Raw genomic sequence first — 15,978 nt, 5'->3', positions numbered from 1 at the left:
TATTTATTTTTGAGAGAGCAGGGGAGGGGCAGAGAGACAGGGAGACACAGAGTCTGAAGCAGGCTCCAGGCTCTGAGCTGTGAGCATAGAACCTGACGTGGGGCTCCGAACTCACAAACCACAAGATCGTGACCTGAGCTGAAGTCGGACAGTTAACCGACTGAGCCACCCAGGTGCCCTGTGATATACTTTTATTCTTCTTAATTTTCCACCTTTGTGTGTTTAATAAAAGCCAAACCCCTGAGAGTGATTGACTCTGAGCGTGGTTTTCGAAGATGGAGGAGACTCTCACCTTTTACTTTTTAAACTTAAAAAAAGTCATTTTTAATAACCAATCTGTATTCCTTTTGTAATGATTTTTCTAAATAAAAAGGCAATGCATGTTCTTACCATAAATTATGGTAAATACACAAGTGTTCAGCATGACTTTTACACGTAGGTGTAAGCATCCTTGTGCCTCTAGTAGGCATATCATTTTGGTCATAGCATCTTGGTCAAAGCAAGTCATAACGCCAGCCCAGATTCAAGGGACAGGAAATAAATTCCACCGCCTGGTGGGAGGGGCGGCATTCAGAGAGAGAGCGGTATGGATCATTGGTAGCCGTTGTGGAGATAACCAGTCAAACCCTGTTAACTCTGCTTTGTCTAATAAATATATTGTGGTGGTTTGGGGTTTTTAAAAAAGTATGTATTGTGTGGAAATTCTGTACTTAATGGTCATTTTTTTTCTGTAAACCTAATACTTCTCTAAAACAAATAGTCCATTAACTAAAAAATCATGCCTTCATTCCTCAAATTATAATGCTCATTATGAAAAATTCAGACCATCCATAAATATGGAAAACAGAAAGTGACACTAGAGGATTTTACTAGCTCTCTGGTCCCATTTTCTTCATTAACATTATCATTAGAGTCCAAAGTGCATGTTAAACATACTTCCTGTATTTTCTGTGTATATGCAGGTATACAAATACATAATTTCTAAAACCAAAAATGCCAACGCATTCTACCTGACACACCACAGCATACATTTTTTTATCCTCTAAGTCTGCCTTATTTTTCTTTCATGAGCACAGATTTCTTGAAAGACCATAAATGGAACACTTTGCATGCTGTCTGTGCATTTCCTTGACAAAGTCAAGATTAAAGCCTAATTTTTCAATTTATAAAAGTTTATGTTCATTCTAAGAAAATGCCCAGAATTTATAAAAATTGGAATCATAGTATACATATGGTTTTAATCCAGTTTTCTACTTAATATATTTTGAACATTTTCTTATAATACCAAATAATCTTCAGAAATACGATGTAAATACTATTTTCTCTGATTAGAAAAGTATCATATACTCATCTTAAAAAACAGAAAATGAAGAAAACTGTGAAGAAAATATAAAAACCACCCAGAGGGGCACCTGGGTGGCTCAGTCGATTAAGTGTCCAACTTCGGCCCAGATCATGATCTCACGGTTCGTGGGTTCAAGCCCCTCTGTCAGCACAGAGCCTGGAGCCTGTTTCGGATTCTGTGTCTCCCTGTCTCTCTGCTCGCACTCTGTCTCTCTCAAAAATAAATAAACATTAAAAAAGTTTAAAAACCACCCATAATCAGCTGGTATATTTTCTTCCAGTCTTTTTGCTATGTGTATATAAAATCTTTTTTTTAATTCAACATTATATTGTGAATTCCATGTTATTAAATGGTCTTTAAAAACAAGGATTTCCCCCGCCTCGGTGTTAGGAATATGGAATTGACATACATCATTGTATAACAAAGCAAGGATTTATAATGGCTGTATTTTCCATTAAAGCCATTTAGGTTATTTATAATTTTGTTTTACCTTTTAGATAATGTATGATGTACGTCCTGGGGCGTAAATACTTGCATGCACCTCTGATTATTTCATTAGGTTACATTCATAGCAGTGGAATAATTTAGTCAAAGAATAAGAACATATTGAAGGCTCCTGATGGATATTGCCAAATTGTTTTTCAGAAAGGTTGTCCTTATTTTTCTGTATACTTACCAGCTTTAGGTCTTACCTAAAAGATAGCTATCTCTATCTCTATCTCTATCTCTAGAGATATCTATATCTATCTAGAGATAGAGATAGAGATAGATATCATCCTGAATTCCATTATTTTCCTCTAAACTTAAAGCTTACGCATTTTCTCATACCTTAAAATTTCTCCATAAATGTAGTGGTAAGTGCTTTTAGCATTCAATTATGTGCTGATCTGCTTTCTTTCTACTTCATCCTTCACTTTTCCTCTGGAGTCAAGATTGAGATGGGCTCTTCCAGTATTAATCTGTTGTGCTTACCTGATGCCGTTCAATTCCCCAGTTTCAAAACCCACTCAAAATGTATCCTCTCCTCTGGGATTTTGAGAAAATGTTCCCAAACTCCAGCTTCAGACAAATAAAGTTAGCAAAGGACATACACATTTCTTGGAAGATGTTCTATATAGGTCATGGTGCTTAGCCTGCAGCTGGTGGGTTTGGTGTGCTGAGAACCTGGCTTTTAGATGCGTTTTGTTTAGCTGCACAGTGCTTTAAAATTTTTAAGCCAATAGCGAAGACTTGGGAGATTTTTACATAATAAACTTGCATTTCTGGCTTCTCTTAAAAAAATCTGTAGACTTGGCATAGACATGCTCACGTGGCAGGAGCCAGCTGGACCCGAGCCGCAGGCGCTCCGTGTGAGTGGGCGGGCTCTCTCCTTTCCGTGTCGCTGCCCCTGTTTATCGTCACTATTATTTTTATCAGTATTACGTTTACACCTAGCCCGAGTGGCTCATTTATATGGTTGCTCCCTGGTCCCGTAGACGCTTGAGTTCATGCCCGGCCCAGGGCCTGATTTTTCACAGTAATGTCGCTGGCCCTAAGAATCAGAGCAACGCAGTGACTTGTTTGGGCACATACAGCCAGCGAATAGCGGACATAGGACTCAGACCCAGTGAGTCCACTTTCAAAGTCCACTCTTGTTCTTCCCGCTGTGGTCAAACTACCGCTGGGGAAAGGCTACAAAATGCCATTGTGTCAGCAATGGAAAGCACTCATTCTTATGGTCTCTTGTGACTCACAATGAAAAATCTTGGCTTTGCTATTCAAGCAGATTGTGTTGACATCTTGAACATATATATGTGTGTGTGTGTGTGTGTGTGTGTGTGTATCTCCCTTTCTGTTTCGACTTTTACAAGGTAATTGTGTGAATTCTCTGCCAGATTTCGGTTCCCACAGATAACGAAGTCAGTTCAGCATTGCCAACGCTCCCCCCTCGACCACTCTGAAAGATAAATCTGTAGAGACGAAAAGATGCTTGGGGTTCGTAAGATTGAATGCTAGCAAAGAAGCTGTTAAGAAAGACCCTGAATAACCCAAGGAGCAAGGATCGTGAGCTGTAATTTCAAATCTTGGAAGACTGTTCTCGTGGCAGGAAATGAGGAGCAGAGAGGGGTGTATACCTGTGCATTTGTGTGTATGTGTGTGTGTTTATGTATATATGTGGTAGGCGTTACGACTCTACTAAAGCTGTTCTGCACAGACTTACTGAACATCAAGGGGGAATTTCACAGATGTCATTCCCACATTTGATCCTACAACAGCCTTCCAGATCATGCAAAGTAGATATTGGTTCTGTTTCTCAGATGAGGAAACTGAGGGGCTTTCTAAGTGCTCATTCCACCTAGTCCTCTGCATTCTGTTCCTGACTGTGCTGATAGACTCTTGACCATGGACAAGGCAGTCTTTTGGGGCTCAGATTCCACCCCCCCCTCTTATCTGTAGAATGAAAGGGTCAGCCTGGATATTTCATGTTTTTTCCATTTCTAAAAGTCTCTGATTCTAAGATTTTATTAAAAAAATTTCTTTAGTAACATTTATCCATTTTACAGAGAGCTTGAACAGGAGGAGGGCAGAGAGAAAGGGAGGCACAGAATCCAAAGCAGGCTCCAGGCTCTGAGCTGTCAGCACAGAGCCCAACACAGGGCCCAAACAGAATCCAAAGCAGGCTCCAGGCTCTGAGCTATCAGCACAGAGGCCCAACACAGGGCCCAAACCCACAAGCACAAGATTGTGACCGGAGCCGAAGTTGGACACTCAACAGACTGAGCCCCCTGGGTGCTCCTCTGTTTCTAAGATTTTATTTTATTTTATTTATTAAAAAATTTTTTTTTAATATTTATTTTTGAGAGGGGCAGAGAGAAAGGGAGACAGAATCCAGGCTCCAGGCTCTGAGCTGTCAGCACAGAGCCCGACACGGGGCTTGAACCCACAAATGGTGAGATCATGACCTGAGCCCAAGTCAGACGCTTAACCGACTGAGCCACCCAGGTGCCCCTGTTTCTAAGATTTTAAAGGCATGAACTTAGTTTTCTAAGCCTGAAAACTTAAAAAAAAAAATTTTTTTTTTTCAACGTTTATTTATTTTTGGGACAGAGCATGAACGGGGGAGGGGCAGAGAGAGAGGGAGACACAGAATCAGAAACAGGCTCCAGGCTCTGAGCCATCAGCCCAGAGCCTGACGCGGGGCTCGAACTCACGGACCGCGAGATCGTGACCTGTAAGCCTGAAAACTTTTTAAGGGCAGGGTTGATGTATTATTTATCCTAGTGCCTAGAATATATTGAGGAATGAATGAAAATCTGGCTTACATCAGAGCTAAAACAAAACCAAGGGTGTTTATGGAAAGAATTTCTAAACAAAGTTAAAGGGTGAAGGTTAAGCCAGAAAAAAATATTATTTAAAATATACTATTACAAGAGGTAAGCATAAAGTACTCAAAAAGTGAATAAGAAAAGGGTGAACATCCCAACTGAGAAGTGGGGAAAGGTCACGAACTAAATATTTACAAAAGAAAAATACAAATGAGCAATAAACACTAAAATGACGTTCAAACTTATAATAAGCGTATAAAAATGGGAATAATGTATCATTTTCTCCCAATCATGCTGGGAAAGACTTGAAAGATGAGGATTGGCTGGGGAGAAGGTCATCTTCTACGTGGTCATGGGTGTGTAGGCTGGTCTCACCCACAGGGTGTCATGTCTGTTTCTGAGATTAAATCTAAGGAAAGAGTTGTATAAGGACACAAAGATGTAAGTAAAGGTATTTATTTAATCATTGCCATATCGTGGAAAATAGGTGATGAAAATTATCTTCAGCGGGGGTAGTGGATAAAGCCATAACATGGTGTAAAATATTTAGTCATTTTAGGGGTGCCTGGGTGGCTCAATTTGGTTGAGCCTTCGACTTGAACTCAGGTCATGATCTCACAGTTTGTGAGGTTGAGCCCCACAACCGGGCTCTCCGCTGTCATCTCAGAGACTGCTTTGGATCCTCGGTCCCCTCCCTCTCTGCACCTCTCCTGTTCGCTGTCTCAAAAAATAAATATTTTAAAAAAAAAAAGAAGAATATTTTGTCATTTTAGATAATGATGTTGATCCATATTCACAGAAATGGAAAGGGGTCCATGATACATAGAGTGGAGGGCAAATAAAATGTATACAGAGTATGATCAGTTATGGAGTAAACATTGTATAAAAACAATTTGGATGTGTACCAACTTACTAGCTGATGGTGGCTAGGTGCTGACATGGCAGTTGATTTCTATTTCCTCCTTTGCTTTCATTTTTTGAGTTTCATTTTTGTGATGTACATATACTGCTTTTATAATAGGAAAAGTAACAAAGGTATTTCCATTTTTTAAATATGTTTACTCCTATCAGTAGTCCTTGCATATTTTAAGCACTTTATAAGAGAAGACCTCATGGGACAGTTGTGGTTTTGGTAAGATTGGGGCACATCACTTAGAAAAATACTTAGAATTTCCATTTAGTGCGATCGTAGGTTGATAAATAGAACTGTTAACTTCTGGTGTGTGTGTGTGTGTGTGTGTGTGTGTGTGTGTGTGTGTGTGTGTATTGTGGGGGTCGTGTGGGAATTGCAGGGACATATGCTTTTCTGCCTGGGACATGTGTAGTTTGCCTCGTAGTCCTGGGGAAAAGTCGGAGAAGTTGAGGAAACCTTACTGGCAGGGGGGCTGAGTGGTGCAGGGCTGAACTACGTACTGGAAACGGTGGTCGGCTGGGCCATGGGACGCAAGAGAAAAACAGCCTAACACCTTAACCCTAAAAACTCTACTGTGCCTCTCCTGGGAATAAGAACATAATGAGGACACCAGTATCACACCTGGTGTGATAAATCAATTAATTTTGATTTAATGATAACATATGACAGATAGTCTAAATACAAATGTTTCCAATTGTCCTAAAAATGTCTTTCAAAGCTATTTCCCTCCTAATTCCAGATCCAGCCAAGAGGCATTTGGTTGCTTTATCTCTTTGTGTTCTCTGAATCTAGATGGTAGAACAATCTCCCTGCCTTTTCTTCTGTTTGCTTTTCATGACTTATTGAAGCATTCAGGCCGGTTGTAGAATGCTTGTACAGTGCTCCGCATTCTGGATTTGCCTGATTTGTTTCTTCCTGATTAAATTCGGGTTAAATGGTTTGGGCCAGAATGCTGCACAGGTGAGGTGTTCATCACGTCAGGAGGTTATCACGTCTGGTTGCCCCACTGTTGGGGATACTCGTTAGTTTTTGATGAAGGGGGAACTTTATCTCACAGAAAAAAAGTCAAGGGCGTAAACTTTCCACGTATTGTATCTTTACATCTTTCATGAACATGAAGGAAAAGTTTATTAACAAGAAGTACGCAAAAGAAAGTATCAAGTGTTTCATTATCTACTGAGAGTTTCAAATCCTTCCTTTTTCTTTCTTTTAATGGAGAAAACATATATATTTGGTAAGCCACCAGCCTTTATCCCTGTGTGTATAGAAGCAGGGTGGGAATGAGATACCGTATTTTATTAGTTGTAGCTAGTGTTGGATGCATAGCATAGGTGAATATATAAGGCGATTTTCTGTTTGCGCCATTGCAAGGCCCAAAGTGTGACTTGCCCAAATATTAGATGCCCTTGTCACTCTTCATTGTTGTGATAATAAGTTTTTAAAATCTGAGGTTTTATTTTTTTTCCTGAGATTGGGGGCATATTATCTTAGAACAATTGGACATATTATCTTAAGACAATGTTTTTGGAAACACAGTGATTTGAATGCATTCTTTGCTTTTTTAAAGAAGTTTTCCTTCCCTAACCTAAACGTTCAGTTGGACTAACAGAAAATGTAGAATTTGGGGGCGGGGGTGGGTGATAAGACTCTAACAGCCCTTCTTTCCTCTTGGTGGCCCCAGGAGGGAGCTTATGACGTCTTGCTGAGGCAAGATTAACTTGTCTGAACCAGGAGCCTCTGTGAAGATTGTAAGGGCACCTGGTAACGTGGAGATGTTGATTCTCTTTTTCAGGGCATCTTTTATGACCAAAACTGTGCCTTGTGGAAATGAGCTTCATAAGTTCCTCATCTGGGACACTGCTGGGCAGGAACGGGTAAGTGTACGTGGTTGTTGGCTTTCTAGGGAAAATACTGAGCCTGGTTCCTGAAGGTTTATTTGTATTTGGCAAGATTCTTGGTTGCAAGCGACCAGGAACCCAGCTTCTGTGATTTAAGCAAAAAGGAAATGTGCTTTTCCACTGTGAAAAAGATGTATGGGGGTGGCTCTCTTGAGGTAGGGCTGAGTTCAAGTCCTCCAAATGTATTGTCGGAGGCACCCAACTCCATTCATATTTCTTTGCTTGCTTACCTCTAGACTGGCTTCATTTTGAGGCAGACTCACCTCCTTCCCTTCCCCAAGGGTGGCCAGGATGGCTCCGTCGGTGACTCCATGCCTGTATTCTGCCACCTGAGCAGTCCCACAAAGGACAGTACCTCTTTTCCGCGAGTTGCACCCCATGTTTCAGTGCCTGTGGGTTCTCATGGGCCGGGTTTGGGTCACGTGTTCCACTCTTGAACTTGACGCTGTGTAGCAGCATTTAAGGGATATTTGGCGCTCCTATTTGTAGAGCCAGGTAATACACTTACCCCTAGAGGTAGGGCTGCCATCAGCCCCACCTGAGCCACACTGGTTGGAAGTCTACTAGGCTTAGTTACCCAAGGAAAATCTGGGTTCCTTTACTGCACAACGGGCCAATGGACATCGGTTTACTAGAAACAGCCAATGACTTGTTTCTTATTCTTTTTTTTTTAATATGACATTTATTGTCAAATTGGTTTCCATACAACACCCAGTACTCATCCCAACAGGTGCCCTCCTCAATGCCCATCACCCCCTTTCCCCTCCCCCCTCCCCCCCATCAACCCTCAGTTTATTCTCAGTTTTTAGGAGTCTCTTATGGTTTGCCTCCTTCCCTCTCTGTAACTTTTTCCCCCCCTTCCCCTCCCCCATGGTCTTCTGTTAAGTTTCTCAGGATCCACATAAGAGTGAAAACATATGGTATCTGTCTTTCTCTGTATGACTTAGTTCACTTAGCATAACACTCTCCAGTTCCATCCACGTTGCTGCAAATGGCCAGATTTCTTTCTTTCTCATTGCCAAGTAGTATTCCATTGTATATATAAACCACAGTTTCTTTATCCATTCGTCAGTTGATGGACATTTAGGCTCTTTCCATAATTGGGCAATTGTTGAAAGTGCTGCTATAAACATTGGGGGACAAGTGCCCCTATGCATCAGCACTCCTGTATCTCTTGGGTAAATTCCTAGCAGTGCTATTGCTCTCTTATTCTTAATTCCTTTTACGTGCTGAAAATATTTATGGGGAAGATTATTTAAAAAGCTTATATTTTTAGATTTTAATGTTTATTTTTGAGAGAGAGAGAGAGAGAGAGAGAGAGAGAGAGAGAGAGAATGAGCAGGGGCTGGGGGGCAGAGAGAGAGACACACACACACACACACACACACACACACACAGAATCTAAAGCAGGCTCCAGGCTCTGAGCTGTTCACACAGAGCCCAACCTCGAGATCAAGACCTGAGCCCAAGTCGGACCCTTAACCCGCTGAGCCACCTAGGTTCCCCTTGTGTTTTTAGATTTTAAAAAGTGAGGTAATACCAGCACAGACTGTCTATAATAGGATTATTCATATAATAACTAGGGTGTATATTATCAAAGTCGAAAAGGGTGGTCAGGGTAAGTGACACACAGGGATTACCAATAGCCTGCCTTCACTGGGAGCTTTTCAGGCTGCTCAAAACTTTCATCGGAGCTAATGATCACGGAGTAAAATAGTAAAATGGTCCAAGCTCACGTGTCACCTTCTCTACCTACCCTGTTTAAATAATATCACTTCCCCCTTTTCACTCCCTGCTCCACTCCATTTTTCTCCGCAGCCCTTACCACCTGCTAATATGCTATTTAATTCACTTACTGATTCTGTTGATTGTCTCTCTCTCAAAGGAAGAGAATCCGGGGTTCGGGATAATGCAGCATTTTCATTATCTGCTCCTAACAAATCAAGTGTGCGTTTCTATAATTTTCACTTCCTATAAATCCCTGTCCCAGCATTTGTCGATTAAGGCTACTCAGGTGTTCAAGATTTCTTTCTTCTTAATTAGGACGAATCTTGTGGCCTACAAATGCTAACCTCATTAGAACATCTTCTATTTTGCTGCTAAATTGAGAGCACCAACTTGCACACAAGAAGCTGCTGCCACGAGCACCTCTTTAACTCTGTGGGTCAGCTGTGCATGCTGACTCCCGAAATGAGGTGACGAATCCGAGGAAGAAATGTCTGCTCAGGGATCTCTTCTTTACGTATCTACCTCTTTACATACTATGTATGCATACTTGTAGTACGTAGATCTGCTAGGTTTTTGGTTGGGGGGGGAGGGGTTTGGTTTTTTGGTTGTTATTTAAACTGAAGCAGAGGCTTTCTTGCTCCCATTTGTACTTTTGGCCATGAAATAGTTGCTTTTAATGTGCATAACAACTCACTTTTACAAATAGCTGGCTTTGTATTAGAAGTATTACTGTTTCTACAATTGGTGGGTCATTCCTAAGGGCTTGCTATGTTTCATGCCCTGTTCCGAATGTTTTCCGTGTACTAATAACGCACTTAGCCCTCTCACGGCACTCTGACGTGGGGACTACTTTCATCCCTATTTATAGGTGAAGTCACTGAGGGGCGGAGAAGTTAAGTAACTCGTTCAAGATCACACAGCCAATTAGGCGTAAAGCCGAAATAGGAATCCGGCAGTCTGGGTCCCGAGCTTTGTAGTTCTGTTCCGCTAGAAAAATCACCCAAAAGCCATGCGGCTGAAAGTGAAGTTGGCCAGAATCCCACCACCCAGATATTTGCACCGTTTTTTTAATTTATTTTTTTAGTTGAGGTATATTTGACGTACAATATTCTGTTCATTTCAGGTGTACATCGTAGCGATTTGATATTTGTATACATTATGAAATGATCCCTACAAGAAGTCTAATTTCCACTATTGACATTAGATGATCATTCTTCAGATATCTCACTGTATGTGTTGATAACTTCATATTAAAGGGGTCATGGTTCTTTATAACCTGCTGTTTCCACTTGATAACAACGGTATTCCTGAAGAGAGATTTCTGTATGATCTAAACAGAGTATTTGACATTTCCTTACCTATTCTTTTTTTAAAATTTTTTTAATGTTTATTTACTTTTTGAGAGAGAGAGAGAGACACACACACACACACACACACACACACACACACACACAGAGTGTGAGTCGGGGAGGGGCAGAGAGAGAGAGGGAGACACAGAATCCAAAGCAGGCTCCAGGCTCTGAGCTGTCAGCACAGAGCCTGACGTGGGGCTCGAACCCACAAGCTGTGAGATCATGACCTGAACCAAAGTCAGATGTGTAACTGACTGAGCCACCCAGGCGCCCCTCCTTACCTATTCTAATATAATATTCAAGTGTTTGCTTTTGATGAAATCTGATACTCGAAAGTGACAACTGTAGTTTGTAGCTTGACTCACTGACCATCTCAAAGCAAAATAGCAATAGAAAATTTTTCGTATGACCATATTTCTAATTATTCTAATTGCTTTTCCTAAAATTTGTTAGAGGTTATAGGCATCTGTGACTATATTGCTATGTCTGTAATTTTAAAAGCATAGTATTGTATAGATTATTATATTATACTTGTTACATATTATATGTAGTATTATTGTGTTAGTGCTATATGTATTCGGAGTGTTATCTATTATTATAACGGTTAGTATTATAGGTGCAAGGTTTGATTCCATAGTAGTGCTTCAGGGAAGAGGGACTGAGTTTTGGATGATAACTTCAGGTGGATGCTTTTTAGAATGTAGATTTGTGGAGAGCGGGTGAAAAATGTCCGTTCAGCCTTTGTGGTCATCGATCCCTCTAACCCTCAAAGGCCTGATTTAGTTATCCTCAGACTGTCCTTGTCTGGTGTCCCTCCGTGCGGTCTCGCATCTCTCCAGTGATGGCAATTTTTCAATCATTTTGGCAGCTTGTTGCTGGATTTAATCGTGCTTGTAATGACGTTACCTAATGTTGGAGCTAAAAATACATGCCCTGCTGCTGCTTGTGCCTCACGCTATTTGTTCTGTCTCATTAATTGTTGGAGTCCAGTGCACTTTATTATCCCTCCTTATCTGTGTAGAAATCTGCTGCTCTTCTACTAAGTCTGTGTAATTTTAAATAAACAAAATCTCTTTGGATTTATGGTTTCATAATATAAAGACATAGACTTCTGTGTCCTCAAAGGGGGATAATGCTCAGGGCAGTGCTTTGCATCAGTATTTGTTTACTTGCGGGACGATTCAACCAAGTTCTGCCTCGCGTACATAATATTAACTCTGGACTATATTTTGGCACAAATTCATACTCTTGAAAAATTACTTTTCCGTCAGAGCACTGGAAATGTAAAAGGATCACTCTCCTCCTCCCTCTCTTCGTAGAAGGGAGTGTTCATTCCTGATAATGCTTTTCATTCAACCATATATGACGGCCATCTTAGGATTCTTTCAATGGCAAATGCTAATCCATAGACTGCCTCTGTAAGAAAGTGTTTGAAAATTTAATCATTTTCAATTAACCAGATGATTGCTGAGTCCAATTTGTTAGAAACGTAACGTTTGGAAGATTTGTGCTTCCAGTTTGTTGCAACCAAGAGGGGTGTCCGGGGGCGAGAGTGCCACTGCCGTGCCCGCGTTGTAGTATCAGTGCGGGCTTTTGGGGGTTTTCATCCTTTCTTCCTGGAATGAGTGGTTCTGGCTTCTGCTTTGTGCCAAGCTGTGACAAGGACTCAACAGTAGGTTAGCAGATGCCTCTGGAAGGATGTACACAGGAGCGGAAGTGGTCCCAGGGGAGAGAAAGGAATTTATCTGCCCAGCTTCGTCCTCCTATCTCCCACTAGTCTGGGTTTGGGATTCTGTCCCAATGTGGCAGCACATCCATCTTTCCCGTTGGGTTTCCTTTTGACTCCCTTCTTTGTTTTTCCACATAAACTGGAATATCCTCATTGTTATTAAAAATGCCTCATCAGTAGGAAATGCAACCTTCATGTTCTAGTTGTCTGCTTCCAAGTCATTCTGTTTTTGCTTTAAAACACTATCACAATCCATAAGATAACTCCCTTAAAATGTTGGTGTCTTGGAATAATTTCAGGCTTCATTTTCTTGATCTGATCCATCAGAGCAATATTACTCTAAGAACCTAACATGAACAGATATTAACATCATCTTATTCTCTTGTTTCGCTTGGGTTGGCTGTCTGTCCGCCCTAGTGCCTCAGTCGTAATGGTTGCATGTATAAAATTTGGGCTTCAAATGCACCATGGTCAAATTCCACAAAGGTGAATTGGTAGTTCTTTTGGGAGCATGAAAACTCTCCCCTTACTCTACTTAACACATCTTAAGTTAAATAGATTGACTTCTGAAATCAAGCTCATCGTTATATATTTTTTAAGATGAAATTGGAGAACACACATACAGACTAAAAAATAGCACCCCCCCCCATATTTACCAGGAATTATGGAGCTTTGAACTTAACGGTAAAAATGACATGATGCAAAGATATGTGTAGGAAATTATATAATTTATTACTACTGTCTTTTGGGGGTTATTTATTTATTTTAGGGAGACAGCGAACAGGGGAGAGGGGCAGAGTGAGAGAGAGAGAGAGAGAGAGAGAGAGAGAAACCTCCAGCAGGCTCCACGATCAGCATAGAGCCTGATGAGGGGCTCAATCCCACAATCCCTGGTATCATGACCTGAGTCAAAATCAAGAGTCGGACACTCAACTGATGGAGCCACCCAGGTGCCCCTCTTTTGGGTATTTAAGAAAATTGACAAAACATTGGAAATGAAAGAAATGCCAAGTAAGAACAAATTGAACACTATACGGGACTGAGTAAGAGAGTATCATCTAATGAAAGATTGAGCTATTGTAGAATTCTAAATATGATCTTAAATACAACTTTATGTAGACTTTAGAATACGATTATTAACTGAAAATGACACGTTTGTTGTGTGTGAATTCTTTTTTATCTCCGTATTTGAAAATATTCTTGTACTTGCAGAAAAGTTACAAAAATATTACAAGAGCTCTCTTGCTGAGGTGGCTCTGTTTCGAGGTGTGGGTCTGTGCGCTGGCAGGGGGACTTCGCTTGCTTGTTCATTCTGGGGTTAGAGAGACAACAGCTCCCCGAGGAAGCTCTTCTCAGGCAATACAGAAGCATGAGGGACAAAGGGCAGACGTGAGGCCTCTTCATGCTAGGGTTAGAATGGGCACATGTCACATGGCCTACATCCCATTGACCAAGGCAAGTCACATGGCAGAGCCCAAAGTCAAAAGATAGAAACATGGCCTTTAGGGGAAGTGCAAATACTACATTGGCATAAACAGGGCATGAATTCATGGAGAAGTGAAGAATTGGTGGTCGTAATTTTGTCTTCCGTAGGCATCTGGTTCTCTTGCTCTGTGTACCTTGGAGGCTCAACTTCTCCCAGCCTGGAACTTCTTTTCAGACATCTACCTCCATCTTTTCCCACTGAACTTTACTTTTACACACACTATGGTATTTTACCCCAAATGAATTTCCTGTTAAGAAATCTGAAATTATAGAAATAACGTTTGCCCCCCTGTGGCTTTTAAAATACAGTTGATCCTTGAGCAATGTGGGCGTTAGGGGGGTTGACCCCTCGCCGTTGAAAATCTATGTATAGCTTTGGACTCCCCTAAAACTTAACTACTAATAGCCTACTGTTGACTGGAAGCCTTACTGATAACATAAACAGTCAATGAACACGTATTTTGTATGTTACATGTAATATACTGTATTCTTACAATAAAGTAAGCTAGAGAAAAGAAAATGTATTAGAAAATCATAGGAGAAGGGGCGCCTGGGTGGCCCAGTCGGCTAAGCATCTGACTTTAGCTCAGATCATGATCTCACACTCCGTGAGTTCGAGCCCCGCGTCCGGCTCTGTGCTGATAGCTCAGAGCCTGGAGCCTGCTTCGGATTCTGTGTCTCCCTCTCTCTCTGCCCCTCCCCTGCTCATGCTGTCTCTCTCTGTCTCAAAAATAAATAAAAACATTAAAAAAATTAAAAAAAGAAAATCGTAGGAGAAAATGCGTGCATAGTTCTGTACTGCAAAAACATCTGCATTTAAGCGGACTTGTGTAGTTCAGACCCGTGTTGTTCAGGGGTGAGCTGTATATTCATTACTTCCTGGTGCCTGAGGTGGTCCCTTCTCTGTGTTTCTGAAAACAGCCCAATGAAGATAGCTGTGGTGTGAAATTCTCTGTTTACCTGTTCCTCTGGAACTCTTTTCCTGTTCACTCCCTCACCTGTTCTAGACTCACTCAGTGCTTCAGTCTCATAAGCTTCTTGTTTTCATTGCCCAGTTCACCTCGGAAGCCGTTGAGCCATGCTTTCATCTTTTTTTGGATAATCCATCCTGGAGTTCTAGTGGTTAGAAATAAAATTAGCTGATAAACGCTTTTGTCTATATTTGTTTCTGTGTGGATTATCAGCATGTAGAGTACTACCTCTAGTGTTTTTGGTTTTTTTTTTTTGAGAAAAAATTTTTAGTTTATTTTGTTGATTTTGGAGAGCAAGAGTGTGAGTGGGGGAGGGGCAGAGAGAGAGAGGGAGAGAAAGAATCTCAAGCAGGCTCTGTGCTGTTAGTGCAGAGCCTGGCGAGAGGCTAGATCCTGTGTGAGATCAGGACCTGAGCCGAAATCAAGAGTTGGACACTTAACCGACTGAACCACCCAGGTGCCCCTTACCTCCCTTTTTTAAATACAGTTTTATTGAGATGTAATTCACAGACCATAAATACACCCATTTAACGTGTACAGTTCAGTGGGCTCTAGTATGTTGACTGTGCAAGTGTTGCTGCAATTAATTTTACAACATTTTCATCATCCGCAAAAGAAACCCCGAACCCATTAACAGTCATTCCCCACTTCTTCCTGAGTCCCCCAGCCCTTGGCTGCTTTCTGCCTATAGATTTGCCTACTCTGGACATTTCATATAAATGGAATCATACAGCCTGTTTTGTTTTGTTTTGTTTTGTTTGTGACTGGTTTCTTTCACTTAGGACAATGTTATCGATGTCCATCGACATTGTAACTTGAATCAGTGCTTCTTTCTTTTTCATGGCTGATTAATACTCCATCGTATGGATGCACTACATTTTGTATATCCCTCCATCAAGTGACGGACATTTAGGTTATTTTCACTTTTTGGCTATTATGAATAAGCCTGCTACAAGCATTCGTGAGTAAATAAGTTTTTGCATAGATAGTTGTGTTTACGAATCGAAACAAAATCTCTTAGGAACATATCTAGGAGTGAAATTGATGGGTCATGTGGTAACCCTATATTTAGCATTTTGAGGGTCTACCAAACTATTCTCCAAAGTGGCTGCACCATTTTCTGTTCCTACCAGCAATGTATGAGGTTCTAGTTTCTCCACATTCGCACCACTTGTCTTTGCCGAATTCAAGGCTACAAGGATTTACTCCCGTATGTTCTTCTAAGAGTTCTATAGTTTTAGCTCTTACCTTC

At 41.1% G+C, this 15,978-nt stretch overlaps 1 protein-coding gene across 1 annotated transcript in view; it reads left to right on the top strand.

Annotated features, from left to right (window-relative positions):
• RAB31 (RAB31, member RAS oncogene family) overlaps positions 1–15,978 on the top strand; it is a 133,710-nt gene that overhangs the window by 60,536 nt on the left and 57,196 nt on the right. Inside the window, exon 3 of the mRNA XM_047827913.1 lies at positions 7,356–7,437. Coding sequence (XP_047683869.1) covers positions 7,356–7,437 — 82 coding nt within the window. The remainder of the gene's footprint in view (positions 1–7,355; positions 7,438–15,978) is intronic.

The sequence above is a fragment of the Prionailurus viverrinus genome, chromosome D3 (genome assembly GCF_022837055.1).
Source record: "Prionailurus viverrinus isolate Anna chromosome D3, UM_Priviv_1.0, whole genome shotgun sequence".
Lineage (NCBI taxonomy): Eukaryota > Metazoa > Chordata > Mammalia > Carnivora > Felidae > Prionailurus > Prionailurus viverrinus.
Note: the sequence above shows the minus strand (reverse complement) of the source record. Positions and strands in the feature narration are given on the sequence as shown.